Source organism: Propithecus coquereli, unplaced genomic scaffold (assembly GCF_000956105.1).
Source record: "Propithecus coquereli isolate 6110/MARCELLA unplaced genomic scaffold, Pcoq_1.0 Scaffold23, whole genome shotgun sequence".
Taxonomy (NCBI): Eukaryota; Metazoa; Chordata; class Mammalia; order Primates; family Indriidae; genus Propithecus; species Propithecus coquereli.
In genome coordinates, this window is record NW_012147841.1 from 4,470,006 (window position 1) to 4,486,328 (window position 16,323).

At 36.1% G+C, this 16,323-nt stretch overlaps 1 protein-coding gene across 1 annotated transcript in view; it reads right to left on the reverse strand.

Annotated features, from left to right (window-relative positions):
* EMC2 (ER membrane protein complex subunit 2) overlaps positions 1 to 14,914 on the reverse strand; it is a 57,004-nt gene extending 42,090 nt beyond the window's left edge. The window contains exon 1 of the mRNA XM_012645299.1: positions 14,832 to 14,914. Coding sequence (XP_012500753.1) covers positions 14,832 to 14,871 — 40 coding nt within the window. The 5' untranslated portion in view covers positions 14,872 to 14,914. The remainder of the gene's footprint in view (positions 1 to 14,831) is intronic.
* Positions 14,915 to 16,323: the final 1,409 nt, after the last annotated feature.

Consider the following 16,323-nt stretch of genomic DNA (forward strand, 5'->3'; position numbering starts at 1 on the left):
TGTAGTGCCTTTGGGAAGTAATTAGATCATGAGAGTGAAGCCCTCATGAATGGAAGTATGGCCATTACAAAAAGACACAAGAGAGCTTGCTTATTCTCCTGGTTCTGCACCATGTGAGGAGAAGTTAGCTCCAACCTGGAAGAGGACCCTTACCAGACACTGGATCTGCCAGCATCTGTTTCTTGGACTTCCTAACCTCTAGAACTGTGTGGAATCAATGTTTGTTAAGACTTCCAGTCTTTGGTATATTTGTTACAGAACCCTGAACTAAGACACATAGCTAAAGTAGAATGAACCGTCCAATTCACATATCACATACATGCTTTCTTACTCTGTCTGAAAATCTCACATACCTAGTCATGTGAAATACTACCTTCTTCCTTCTATAACATAGCCATAAATGTTGAATAGAGAAGGTTAAATTAAATATTTGGTGAACAGATGAGTTAAATGAACAATATGTGAGGCCCCTATGTATAAAGAGAAGCTCTCAGGATTTTTTACATGCATCATCTAAGCCCCTATGTTCAAAGTCTACAAAAGAAAACAAAAATCGTAAGATAAAAAAAGTTCCTAATTAAATTTAATTTACAAAAATGGCTCTTAAAAATCATTACAAATTAACATACAGTTAATTTCTTCTGAAACCTAGAAATCAGCTTGCCTCTCACTCTGCACAGGAAGTAATCTTGAACTAAGTCTTAAAGTTTGAAGAGGAGTTAAGCAGGCAAATTAGAAAGTAAGTTATTCCACACAGAAGGACCTATTTACTAGTAGTTCAGAATCAAACACAGTGGGGTCAGGAAATGAGTGTGTAGGAAGTAAGAAGAGTGAGTTTCTTAGAAGACTTTTATTTCAAAGTAAAGAACCCAAAGGGTTTTTAAAGGCACAGAACTAAAAAAAATGTTGAGCAAGAGAAAAGCAACATGCTTAGAGCTGTATGCTAGAAAAATCACTCTGGTCTAAAAAAACACCAGAATGTTGTTTTACATGTCAGTATAAAATTGATATGTTTTATATGTCAATTTAAAAAATAAATAAATTTGAAACAAAAACAACAACAACAAAAAACCAAGATAAACTAGAAAGAAGTAAAATGTTAAAAGAAAACAAACCAGTCATGGAGGATGCATAGTCTAGTAAAAAGAACATGGGCATAATAAACTTGGTTTGAATCTAAACTCTATCTTACATGACCTCATATGATTTTAGTTTCCCATACTTATGAATGGAGATAATACCTTCAATTCAGGGATGTGCAGTTAGGATTAAATAAAATATATATAAAGTTCTCAGCACAATGTCTGGCACACAGTGGGGACTTGGTAAGAATTAGTTCCCTCCATGTCCATGAAACAGTCTAAGCAAAATACATAAATCAAGCTATGGCAATGGATAAAGAGAATGAAGGAGGAAATTAAGTACAAAAAATTATGTATGAACTATTTTATTTCTTTTTTAAGAAACAGGTAAGAGATACTCTGGAAGGATGGTGGCAACTACAATAGCACAGTCAACAACTACAAGACCTGCCATGGTACCATCCTGGATGCAGAAGAAAACTAAAGGAAGCAACAAGTGCTAGCTGATGGATCCAGCAACAGGAGAACCCCCAAAAGCCAGTAAGTATTCACTAGAAAGCACCATAAGCCAAGATGAGAACAACATGTGAAATAAGGAAGGGCTCTGCCCCCTCCAGTCCCAGGTGAGTGCAAGTAGCCATGTGAATTCTCAATTCTGAGCCTCTGTGAATTCTCAAAATTGACTGGTCAAAGCTCATTTTAAAACAAGACTCCAGACTGAGGAGAATGGAATCAAAATTCAGCAGCCTAAGGACAGCAGGAAGGGGTATACAGCCAAAAAAATCTCAGAAAGCAAGAATTCTACACAAAAACAACAGAAGAGGGTGCTCACTAAAGTTTAAAAAGAAAAAAAAACTTTACTGAACTCCATACCTCATTTCAAAATTTCAGGAAAACTAGTTTTGCATAAAAATGAATGGAAAACAAGGTCAACTTATCAGAAGAAAAGATAGATAAAGAACAGAATTCATTGCTATATACACTGAAGGCATGCCAGAAAGATATGCCCACAAAACAGATAAAATCCATAACACATTATTTCAAAATGAGCTAAAAGACATTAAGAAAATGATACAGGACATAAAATAACAACATAAATCTGAACTAGAAGATCTCAAAAATGAGGTGAAAGAGCTCATGGCAGAATCAGAAATAAAAGAAAAATGATTTCAAAAATTAAAAACTAAACCAGAAGGAAATAAATATAAATAAACACAGAGGGTAAAAAAGAAAAATTTTCTAAATATAGAAGAGATGAAAAGGTAAATAAGGGTTTGAAAGATATGACAAATATAGAAGATAGGCAAAGAATATCCAACATACAAAGTCCCTGAAGAAGAAAATCCAAGCAAAGACACAGAACACATACTAAAAACTGTAATTCAAGAAAACTTTATTGATACAGAAAAAGATCTCAATATACATATTGAAAGAACATACCACATACCTGAGAATATTAACCCTCAAAAGACCAATACCAAAGCATTTGGTAGTAAAATGTATGAACTTTAAAACGGGGTAGGGAGGGAATCCTTTAAGTATTTTAGAGAATGGAGGACTTTATTTATAAGGGAAAGAAAATTAGATGATTAAACTTCTCCAAAGCAATATTTTATGCTAGAAGAAAATGGATTAATATATTTAAGATATTCGAGGAAAGGAAATATGAGCCAAAGATTTTCTATCCAGCAAACTTCAGTTCCAAGTATAAAGTGCACAAATCATGATCAACATGCAAGAACTTAGAGAATATTGTGCCCATGCACTCTTCTTGAGGAAATCTACGAACAGCACAGGTTTCAACAATCAAGTGACCAGAAAGACATCAATATAGGGACTTGTGGTAATTATTAATTATACAGTTACTTGAAGAACTAAAAATAGATAATAGCTAAGAGGCTTACGTTTTAAGCTTATGTTTTACGCTCTGACAATGCAGATCTAATACTAATACAACTATAAAAAGAAATAGGTGAGAGAACCAGAGCTGTTATGGTTTGAATATTTGTGCCCCCTCTAAAATTCATGTTGAAACTTAATCCCCAGTGTATCAACAGGTGGACCCTTTAGGAGGTGATTAGGCCATGAGGGCTCCACCATCATAAATAGGATTAGAACCATTATAAAAGAGAGTGAGGGAGTGAGTTCAACCCCACTTTTTGCCCTTCAGTACCTTCCCACCCCGTGAGAACAGTGCTCAAGTGACCATCTTGGAAGCAGAAACCAGGTCCCCACCAGACACCAAACCTGCCAATGCTCTGATCTTAAATTGCTAGCCTCCAGAATGGGGATAAATAAATTTGTGTTCTTTATACATTACCCAGTCTCAGGCATTTTGTTATAGCAGTACAAACAGATTAAGATGAGAACATACACAAAAAAACCTTTTTTCATGTTTTCAGTAATAATAATGGCGATACTATTATTACTTTTTTCTAAGAGTGTTGTAGCGGTAATAAAACAAGTAATTTTTTACTTGTTTTAGTCTAGTGCTGTCCTCCTGTGTCCTTAAGAACCAGGTGTTATATGGAATAAAGGAGATACAGATACAAAAAAAAAGGAATTCAAGTAAATCTTCTGTAATCTTGAATTTGAAGTATCAATATGAACTCCTCAAGTATTTTGTCTTTAAATACATACACACACATTTCCTAGCTATGGCAAATCCACTAATACTGAGCATGCATAGCACCAAGATTGTGATCTTGAAATATCATTTCTCACTAAAAGAAATGTGGACTTAGAGAAACAGCTGAGTTCAGGTAAGTAGCAAGAAATAAATGTATGGTGATCTTGGAACATCTTGTTATACCCAATAACAAAGATGACTGCTAGAGTCAGATCAAAAAGACTCAGGAACCAACTTGAAGAGCTTCTACTGATCAAAGAAGTGACAATTTTAATTTGAATAATGGTAATATTGCAATCACTGAAAACCCATCAAATATATTTAAATGCATGAGTTCATAATTATATATATATATAAAAAAGAGTTAGTCACCTTCAGAGGACACCAAGGAGCCAATTTTGAAAATGGGCAAAAAGCATTTATCCTGCTTTTTCCACATGTACCAACATGTAACCGAGTAATAGTGGACTCTTTACATTAGGAGTCCAACTAACAAATGAAAAAGAATAGTTAAAATTAGAATTTTACCATTTTGCAAACTCAATGGATTACAACAGGCAGTAAGCATCAATAGCTGCTAATACAGCTGCTATAAAAGAGACAGCCAGATACTATGTGCCTCCTATAATCCCGACAAAAAGATTAAATGAAGACTGATACAGTCTCTGAATCCAGCTGCCAATTTTCAAGAAATACAGAGAATAGAGCAACATACTGAATTGCATTATGAATATGTAATCAGGACAATCCCGACAGTGGCAAACTCTACAGGTCAAATGGTCCAAGTTCTTCAATAGATAAATTTTGAGAAAAAGAAAGGAATGGAATGGGAATCTAAAAGATGTCTCAAACATTTTAAAAACTGCCAGACTAAAGGATAGCTAGTGTCTAGGGATACAGATTTGGATAATCTACTTTAGAATGCAAAGAGGTGATTACTAGAAAAGTCAGAATAACGTTTACTGATGGAAAAAGAGAGGTAGTTATGATTGGGGTGGGGTACCTGGAAGAAACTTTTGGGAGGCATGGCAAAGTCCTATTTCTGGACCTGGGTGATGGTTTCAGAAGTGTGTTCACTTTGTAATAAATAAATAGTTGTAAATTTGTTTTGTGTGGTTTTCTCTTTCCATTTTATTTTACAATAAAAAGATATTTAAAAAAGAAATAAAGAAGGCAGGAAAATCTTTTAAAGTATAGATAGAAGAAAATCTTTGTCTTTTACCAAATAGAACATTGGGAGGTTCAAAAATATTTATTAATAGGTTAAGCAGCAATATATTTTCCTTAACATCTGACAGAGAAGTTTAATAACTAAACAGTTTTAAAATACAGAGCTTATATTTGCCAGAAATGATCTCAAATCTATCATAAAATTGTTACTGTGTAATATTTTGAATTCTGAATGTCAAAAAAACCCAGCATGGCAATATATTTCATCTGACATGCTAAAAACACATTGTTCTTGACATGAAGATCCCAAGAAATAAAGTTACACTGCAAAAACATCAGTAAATACAAATGCTTCCAGATAATGGCAACTTAAAAACACAAAAAAACCAACTCCAATCTTTATCCCATTAATTAACTCATCAAATTTTATAGCTTGCATAAAGTTTTAACCACTAAAAGAAATAATCATAAAAGAATGTAATAACATTGTTACTCATTTAATTAGTGATATAAGACCAATGCTGGAAAAAAAAAATTCTATTCACTTAGACAGCAAACAGGAAAAAAAAGTACTATTTTATTCAAATCCAATCATAAATATCTGACTAAAATAATACTCTCATAAAACTGAGGTTGGCTAAACAGGACTAAGAAAATGTAGCTCTATAAAGCTGTTGGGTTTACTGTGTTAACTCTGGTGGCTTTATGTAATCCCAATTTTTATCCATAGTTGAACAAATAAATTTTTACAAAGAATATATATATTATCTTTAAAGACTACAGCTTTGGTTCTCAGACTCATTCAAACTACATTCCCTATACCATAGTACACTTACTCTATCTGAAGTCCACATTCTCTTTCAATCTGGCAGATTATTAAAACGAAGAAGGGCCTTGGGAATATGAAATCATTAAGTGTTTTTGCAGATCTGTTCCACGATACTGCACCACTTATCTATATTCTGACACCCAAATCAAGAAATGCTAGTCCAGACACATTGTTGTAGTTCAGGTTATCAAGAATTACCATTTAATCTACTACATAAATTCTTAACTTGCTTTGGAATGGGAATTTTCAGCTATCTCCTTTAAAAAGCAGTAGAATCCCTGACCATAAACTAAAGATACAAATCAAAAAGGAGAAACTGGTTCCCATTTCCTTTTTTATCAAATACCTCATTCATCATCAGTCTTGGGTTTTCCATCAGTTTCCTCTTACTTCTTTATAGTCAAGGTATAGTATTGGAAAATCTGATTTTGAAAACATTCCCCTTTTATCTACTGATATATCCCTACGACTTTCACTCATTCAAAAACATATCAATACATTCTTTCAGTAACATATGCTAGAAATATAAAAATGAAAAAAGAATCATTTTTCTGAGAAGCTCATGAGCTAACAGAAAAATTGTAAACAACTGCAAAATAATGTGATAAAATCTATGCTAACAATACGTTCAAAACACTAAAACAGCAAAGAGAAAGATTAATTCTATTTGGCAGAAGAGTGTTAAAGAAGACATTTGTAATATATGAATTAAGCCCTAAGGATGAAAAGGTATTAGACAAAGTTTAGGGCAAAAGAGCACAGGCAATGGTGGAGGGATGAAGTATCTAATGTACTTGGGGACTGGGAAATTGCCCAGGTTAGAGCGAAAGGGAAAAGGAATGCAAATCCATCCACTGTACAATGGATCACAGGTTAATTCTTCATTGATTGTTACTCAAAAAAGGGTGAAAACCACATTTCTCTGTCAAAGACTACTCTCAGGGACCCCAAATAAAAACATAAAGGAGTCCTGCCCAGAGGAGGGAAAATCAGAAAAGGAAAGCACTTTATCTAAAGATCAAATAGGGGAAGCAAAGAGCTCTTTCACCCAAATATTCCCCTGTTTATACATACTTCGAATTTTAAAAGAAAGTCACATTGAGTATAATGTGTACTTCAAGATATTTTTAAGGTATAAAATAAAAGTGAAAACATTATCTATATATTTCTATACCTCCTTCGAAGATATTTTCAAGTATTACGCACACTTCAATATTTCCTCACAACTCTTTTCATTACCCAAAGATCTTTCCACTGTTTCAAAATTTCCATGCTTAATATTTTTATTTTCTTTCTTTAGTTTTCTCTTCTACCTTTGTAGAGGTAATAGTGTACAGTACTTAAGAATGGAGATGCCAAATTCAAATCGCTTAAGGTCAAATTCCAGTTCTGTCAGTTTCTGGCTGTGTGATATTGGCTGGGTTAATCACTTTGCTTTTTAATGTTCATATCTAAAAAATGGAAATGAAAATAATAATACCAATATGATTGTTGTGGTAAGCATTATGAGTCAATTTATGTGTTTAGAACAGCACCTGGCACAACATGCACTCAAAAAATTTTAGCTATTATTAATACTTTACCCTCTATTTCCTTTCTGGAGCACTGTGAATTCTCTTTTGGTTTCTGAACCAAGAGGTTTTGAAGCTTCTCCCCAGTGGTACACCCTATAAAAGCAAATGCCATTAATCTTTTTCTAATCCCACTATCTCTGGCTTTGCTCTTCCCATTGCATTCAGAGCAGATTTAAAGCAGAGGTCAATAAACTATAGCCCCAGGACCAAATTCTGTAGCTACTTGTTTTGTGAGTGAAGTTTTATCAGAACACACCCACCTCTGTATGTTTAGGTAATGTTTACAGCTATTTTTGTACTACAATGGCAGGGGAATACTTAAGACAAACCATATGGCACAAAAAGCCAAAATATTTACTATCTGGTCCTTTACGGAAAAAAAAAAAATGCCAACCCTGACTTGGAGCATAACATGGCAGAAAGGGCATAGGATCTCGAGTTAAAAGATCAGGGTTTAAATACCAACTCTGCCACACTAATCAGCATGGTAATCTTGGACCTGTCCACTTAACATTTCTGACCTTAGCTATAAAATATAGTTGTCCTTCAGTATCAGCAGAGGATTGGTTCCAGGACCCCTTTGGATACCAAAGTCCAAGGATGCTCAAGTCTCTTATACAAAATGGTATAGTATCTGCATATAACTTACACACATCCTTCTCATACTTTAAATAAATCATCACTAAATTACCTATAATACCTAATACAATGTAAATGCTATGCAAAAGTTGTTACATTATATTATTTTTTCTTTCCATTATTTTTATTGTTGTATTATTTTAAATATACATATATTTAAATATTTTCCATCTGCAATTGGTTGTATCTTTGGATGTGGAACCCATGAATATAGAGTGCTAACTATATCATAAGCTTGTCTTACAGGTCTCTCATGAAAATTATATAAAGCAAAATCTGGACCCCTCAGATATTGCTTGTATCGTACAATAGTTTGGAGCTTTGTGCTTGTTTTTAAGCTGATTTTGATGACTATTAGGTAGCACATGCACTCACTAGTTCTTTATAGGCAGCACTACTGTCTTCTACCCAACATCACACATTTTCTTCATCTGCTTGGCCCCTGAGTTTAGGACTTCTAATATTAGATGATTTATATAAAGCACTTCATAAAATGTAAAGTGCTACAAAAATTTTAATTACTTTTATTTTAAGGAAAATAACATAACTTTCAGCCTCTAGAAAGAAATAGCGGCTCTTTCCTCAAAGATGGCTTAACATTTTTCATTTTACCCTAACTCACCCCACAAAAGACATGCTCCTCAAAGCCAAGGTCATTTTATTATCTACTGCTTAAGTAAGCTGCTTACTGCTTGCTTGTACATTTATTAACTACTGTGAAAGCCCCTTGGGATGAGCTAAAGGTCAATGGCTAAGAGAATGGCTATGATTACTCCGTGTATTTTTTCCCTGAGGACTAGGTATCACTATATTGAGTTGGCCTCTGAAAGATGGAAAAACATGCCTGCTACTTTATCTGACTCCTTTAGTCCAAAACTCCTTCCTTCAATCCTATATTTTCTCCACTCACTTTATAATATATCCTGAAATACCATTTACATGAACCGGCATACTTCTTTAAAAGGTCAATACCTGTGGGATAATAAATTTTAAATTATTCATAGTCCCATATACTTGTCTAGTCAGATCAGTTGCCAGATGTTGAAAGAAGCTATTCTGTAAGAAAAGGCCACTTGATTTGAAAAAAGAAAGGGTCAATTTATTTTAATAAATTAATAAAATATATTTTAATGCACACAGAACATCAGAAGTGTGTATTACAGACTGTGTATTAGTTGTGTGTGCAATCAATTTAGTGGATTTCTTCCAGCATTTGGGAGGAAAAAATGAACAGAACAGAATGCACTGCTCATACTAAGAATATCTTCCATATGAAACTTTGGTTTCAGTTCATACACACACTCAAACATTCATGTATAAATATACTTAATTGAGCATGAGTTAATTTATAAAAGGTATTTCTTATTGTGGATTGAGGAAGAACACTTGTACAAAAGAGGAAATAATTTTTTAAAGCATAATTTCTAAGAACAGTCTAACATACAGTTACAAACATACTAAAATATAACAGCTAAACAAAAAACAAGGAACATTGTTTATGTATGAAAATATAACTTTTGCAAAATAAGCGGAATTTACCTATGAACACCTTAAACTATACTTACATAGCTGACCCTGCCACACTCTGCATGCTATCATAAATACCATGTAAAATTATTTGCCAAACATTAATATTTTCAGAAATGCCTTAAATACATTCATCTAAAAAATCACTAGTAAAAATAAAATGATCTCTTAAAAAAAACATGTTTCCACTTTTGATAGCCCATTACCTCAAAGTCACAACATCAGAAAACCAAAGTCATTGTCTTTTCCTAAAAACGTGGTTTCCCTTCCCAGTGCCACATTTCTGTTAGTTTCAACTTTTGTTAATGCTACCTGAGATTCCAACTTTGACTGTTATTTCTGATTCCTCCTTTGGTATCTAATTCCTATGAACTCCTTTGAAATATTACTAAGATTTACACCTTCCACTCTATTTCCACTGCTATTATCCAAGCTCAGGCTCTCATCACCCCATGCTAAAATTGCTAGGATAGCATCCAAACTGGATTCTCTACCCAAACTCAATCTGCAAATCACTACCAGATATTTTTAAAAAGATTTACTTCATTAGACAATTTAAATTCTTAAGATACCCAATGATTCCAACTACCTTTGGGCAGTATAGTACAATGATTGGAACCACGGTCTTTAGAGTTATTCCTCATTCAACTAGTACTTACTGAATGCCTTCTACATGCCTGGCATGATCTGGGCGCTGAGGATAAAGAAAGAAAGAAGATAAAGTCCCTGTACTCATAAGGCTTACATTCCAGTAGAGTAAAAAAATGACAAACCACCTAACTTCAGATAGTGATGATTCCTAGGAAAAAAATTAAAGGACTATAGGATAAAGTCAAGAGATTGGGAGAACAGAGGACCCTTTGCAAAGGGCGGGTCAGAGAAGGCTTCTCTAAGAAGGTAGTTTTTAAGCTGAGAGAAAAATGAGAAGGAGTCAGCCATAAACAGCAAATCTCTAACTTCTTGAGACAGAAACTATCTCAGCATGTTCCAAGAATAACAGAATGGCAGCCCAGGTGGAGGAACTTGACTAGCTAATAACTGAGCGGAGGACAGCAGCGTAAGTGCAGCTCAAACCTTGGCACTCCCTTTTACTAGCTATAGGATGCTGAACAAGCCACTTCACCTCTCTGGTTTCCTTCCTCACCTATAAAGTAGAAATAAGGAAAGCCTACTTCATAGGATACATGTGAAAATAAAGTGAGATAATGTATACAAAATGTTTAGTAGGCTATTTTCATTATTATTACCATTACTATAGATACTACTGGATGAAACCTGAAAAACAAACTTCATATCCTAGCATTCACTCATTGAGCAAACAAGTATTTACTGAAAGCTTGTTTTCTCTCACCACTGTGCTGGTCAATGGAAGGTTTGAGAAGATGAGCCGTGTGTGTAAAGAATGTAAAAAAGTAATTTAAATATGAGTGAGAATAATATGGTTCAATAAAAATTCTCTTAACCATCCTCCAGTTAGAATCAACTCCAAGAATTTCTTTATGCAAAATATACTAATGATGCCCACAACACTTTAGAAGCTCTTGGCTAATCATCAGCTAGCTCTTGGTTAATTGTTTCCATCAGTTATTACATTTCAAAAATTCAACTGTTTAGATCCAAACCAGTTCATGCTAGTTCAACTTAATGTAATTATACAGTATAATTAAATATTATAAGCCAAAGAATACTTGAGTGCTGAAAGATAGACTTATTTCTATGAAACAAAGCTGGATGTTTTAAAAGGACTCTATAAAAGTATTAAATAATTAGCTCTGAAAAACTGCTGTCATATTAATTATGGGGACTTAATTAAAAATATTCTGAGGAAAACAATACAAATTTAAAAGACTTATGCACTGAAGCTGCTATAGCAGGGTCTTTTAACATGGACCCTACTCCTACGGAAAGAACCACTGAAGACACAAAGAACATAAGGAGGAAATGGATGTAGAGGATTCAGCAAAGGAAAGGTATGAAAAGTAAAAAGAGAACCTCGAAGAATGTTATTAAGAAATCCAAGAAAAAATATTTCATAGAGGGAGTGATCTACAATAGCAAAGGTAGCACAGATACACAAAATACTTATGATAGAGCTAGCATTAGGACTCCCCAGAGACCTTAGAGGAGTGGTAGGGCATGGAAACCAAATCGTGGTTGCTTAAAGGACTGCATAAAAAGCAAGGAAATGGGGCAGTAAACATAACTAAAATGCTCTCAAATATGTCTCATAAAATTTTTCAACAAATACTCATTTAGTGCCTGTTTTATGTCAGGCATTATGCAAGACATCCTATCCATGTCCTGCCCAAACAGCATATTCTCAAGAAACTTGACTATACTCTCCCTACAACTCTAAATTCTCTTTCCCACCTTCAAACTCCTAAGTAGTAATTCCCCTATGTAATAAGCACCAATAACTTTCAACTGGGCAAATAAATAAACCACATATTCTACTTTTTTTTATAGAGCCTAACAGAGATTTGTATAGGTCATTTATAAACAGGTGATAAATTTTCCTATCACAAGAATTACAGTACTCTTTTATCTAAGTCATGATACTGTTTGGTGGCACCTCTGGCAGTCCTCCTGCCCTAAAAAAAAAATTTAAACAAAACACTATCCCTGAGAATCCTCCCATCTCCTACATCCTAAAAATCTGTTATCATAAGTCTCTGAAACAAAAATCTAGAATACTCTTTTCTTAAATATCCCTTAAAATAGACTTTTAATTATGGAAACGTCTAAACCTTCATTTTACTAATGAGCAAACTGTATCCTATTAGTTGAGTTGCCTAATTTCATCAAAGACACTAAAGAAATGATTCCGACACTAGAATAATGATTTATAGTTATAATCTTTTGACAATTTATTAGTGTTTATTATTAAGCCCATTGGCAATTCATTTAGTCAACAAATAATTACCAGGTTCCAGTGATGTGACACTGAACAAAATAAGTCTGGTCCCTTCCATTCTAGAAAAGACAACATTTTAAAATTTAACACTATTGGGCAAGTGTTTCAATAGTATTTCATAAATGAAAGACCAGGGTAGGTTTTGCTGCTTATTTTATTTTCTTGTTTGGATTTTTCCTTTTTTCCTATTTCCTTTTTTAAATTTTGGCAGAAGCATGGGGAAGGTGGGGAGGGTAGGTAGAGTGATCCAGGAAGGCTCTCTGCAGTACTTGACCTTTGAGGGGAGTTTTGAGAAATGCTAAAATTTAATGGGGGAAGTTCAATGCAAGGAGGGAAGAACACTCCTAGTAAAAGGAATAGCATGTGTCCAGCCCTAAGACAAAAAGCAGGGCAATTTAGGGAATTCAACAAAGGCCAGCACAGCCAGCTCATAAAGTGAGGGTGAGAATGGCTCAAGATAAAGCTGGAGACGTGGGCAAGAGCCAAAACATACAGGGGAGGGGCATAATCATATTAGTATTAACTAACAACACATCTTTTCATACAGTAGTTTACAAAGTACTTTTAACACGTTTTCTCTTTTGTTCCCCAACAAACTTGTTAAGTACTTATTATTTATTATTCCAAATCTAATCGTATCACTCCTCTTTAGAATACTCATAGGGTAAGGTCCAAGTTACTTAAATCATCCTGTTTGCTAGTAGTTACACACCTACTTGTTGTCCTTCAAGATGCTACTATCATCTAGGAAAGCTATATGGAACATACCTTCATGATAGCGCTTCCTAAAAAATATGAAATATTTAAAACTTTTCAAAAAAGCATTAAAAATAACAGCCACACAACTACTATCCAGCTTAAGGAATACACCCTAACACAAGCCTTTTAAATCTATTATGTTCATAGGATTATCTTCTCCATTAGACTGTGAACTCCTTGCAAGTAGGGACTGTGTGTTACTTAACTTGATATATGCAAGATCTTACACTAAGGACTTAATACTTTTGTTCAATGTAATGGATTCCCGCAATACAGGTAGAAATACTTAAGTTCACAGTGTGCTAAAGACCAAAAAGCCAATAAATCATTAAACTCAGTTCAAGTATACAGGAATTTTACTTTTCCCCTTACAACTCTGTAATACTCGAGAAATTTATTCACCATCAAACAGTAAATATAACTTTCAGTCCCCATGTTATCAGGTCAGTTTGTGTTATTTAAACATAACACAAAGGCATTCATTGAACAAATTAGCTATTAAAGTCTACTGCAATATGCTACATGCTGGGAATATGAATTTCAATTACACAAATTCCATCCCTTAAAGAAATCCAAGTTTCTTCTCTTAAGCATGTCTCCCATTCAAGTTTTTGAGAAAGGAAAAAAACTCTTACAGAATTGGTCCAAGGTTTGGCTGCTTCCAGATTTAAAGAACATACTCCACTCTAAATCAACCAAGGATGGGGAAACAAGTCCATACATCACACATGAGCACATGCCCCAGAATTAACCAGTTATTTTACCCCTCAGAAAAGGAATTTCTAGTAGGGAGAAAAAAGGAAGTTCTGGGCCTGGCGCGGTCTCAGCACTTTGGGAGGCAAGGTGGGAGGGTCGCTTGAGGCCTTGAGTTCAAGACCAGTCTGGGCAACATATCCAGACCTGTTCCTACCAAAAAAAAAAAAAAATTCTCTTAACTAGCCAGGTGTAGTAGTAATCCTTACTACTAGGAAGGCTGAGGCACTAGGTGGATCGCTTGAGCCCAGGAGTTCCAGGCTTCAGTGAGCTAAGATCGTCCCCCCACACGCCAACCTGGGCGACAGAAGGAGACCCTATTTCTAAAAAACAAAAATTAGGAAGTTGTGTTGTACGTGTAAATGTGTTTTGAGAAGGAGTGGGACATAGGAAAGTCCAAAAACGGAGAAATTGAAAACCGGTTTTGATGAGAGAACGAAATGTAAAGTGACATGTAAGAGAAGATTTGTTCACGGTTCTTCTACACAGCTTTTCTGCCCAGTGCTGTAACCCTTACACAGCACTTAGCATAAGGCCTTACAGGCCCTGTATTTCTTGGCTCCAAAGGAGCTTCGGCAACCACCTATCCTGCCTCCTCTACGCCTCCCAGCAAAAACAGAAGACTGTGACTGTGACTTGTGAGAGCCCCAGCCCCAGCCCCAGCCCCAGCCCCAGGTCCCTCTAGCCGCGTAAGTGGAAGCTGCCCTGGGCGGCTGGATTAGCGCGGAGGTAGGTCGGTCAGTCTATCAAAGAGCAGACATGGTTGGGAAGCCCCAGAGTTCGTGGGCGGGCCAAGGAGGGGGTCAGCCTCAACCTCCACCTGAGCTTGACCTGTCCAGCGAGAGCTCCGGTGCCAAAGAGAGACTGAAGAATTCAGCTCTCTGAGGGAAGCGGGTATTCCTGAACCGTTTCCCAGGGCTTTCGGTCTTCCCGCACCCGCCTCACCCGAAGTTACCTTCCCAAGTGACATCGTAAAGCTCTGAAACCTTCGCCATCTTCCCAGAACCCAGAAGTAGCAGGGCGAGAGAAGAGACGCGGTCACGTGACTCGCGACCCGGCCGTGGCGAATTACGAAGCTCTTTTTCATTGGCCAAGAGAGCAGAGGGGGCGGTATCCGCTACGCACGTGCACGGGGCTCCGCGGAGGGGCTTTCGGGGAAGGGGGCGGAGCTCGCTGGGCTGTGCGCGGCGCGCTCGGCAGCTGAGGAGGCTCCAGCGGTTGGCGGGGCGGCGGAGCTGCCTTGGGGTGAGGTGTCTTTTATACCGTGGATTTTTAACAATTGCTGGGTTTTAATTTTTTTTCTACAGAGGTGTGTTCATTCTCCTCATATTCCCCAATCAGCACCGTGTTCTCTTCGTGGCCTGCAGCAGCGCAACGTTCTGCTCAAATCCCTTATTTGTGCCGAACTTTACTCCTTCCCTAAAGGGATTTGCTTTCCATTTACTTTTTAATGTTTGACTAAACTAATAAACTCCGACATTTTTATTATATCTCTTTGAGGGACTAAGTGGGATTTTCCCTTTGCGCTTTTTATGTTCCTGTGGCCGAGGACTTCTCAACGTGCACATGAATGCCCTCATGCCCACCCATATCCTTAGTTAATAACCATCCTGCCGTTAATCCCTGTCTGCCTGCCACACTAGTTTTGAAACTTTCTAAGAGCAGTGAATGTGTAAGCGCTCATAACCAATGAGTAAATGAACGAATCAGACTCTCACAGCCCCTAAATTTCGCTCCTCCCGTTTACTCCTGAGTGGGTGGGGTACCTCCTTCCCCACCCTGTCCCACCAGACTAATTGCTTTCAGGAACCTTTGGACCCAGTCTCCTAGAGCTGAGAAGAAATGTCTGGACTGCAAGCAAAAATCTGAGGGTTGTAAGTATATATTTAGTATTTAAAGCAATGAGAACGTGAGATTGTAGAGGGGGATATGTGAAGTGAGGAAAGAAGGCTAAAAATAATCTCTGCAATACAACCATAGTTAAGGGTCAGTGAAGAAGAGGCCATCAAGAAAAAAAGAGTCCTGTGCCACAAGCCAAGAGCCTGGAGTGGGTTTTTTATTATTTTTTCTAGCTTTATTGAGTTGTAATTGATAAATAAAAATTATATATTCAGAACCTTATGTATTTAAGGTATTCAAAGTTATGATTTGATATACATTGGGAAATGATTACCACAATCAAGCTAATTAACACATCCATTCCTTCACATAGTTACCATTTGTTTGGGGGAGAGGTAGTAAGAACATGTAAGGTCTCTCAGCAAATTTCAAGTATACAATACAGTATTGTTAACTGTAGTCCATGCTGTACTTTAGATCTCCAGAACGTATTCATCTTAAAACCAAAAGTTTGTACCATTCAACCAGCATCTCCCCATTCCCCACCTCCTAGTCCCTGGCAACCACAGCTTGTTTTTTGTCTTAAAAAAACAAATGAAAAAAACTAT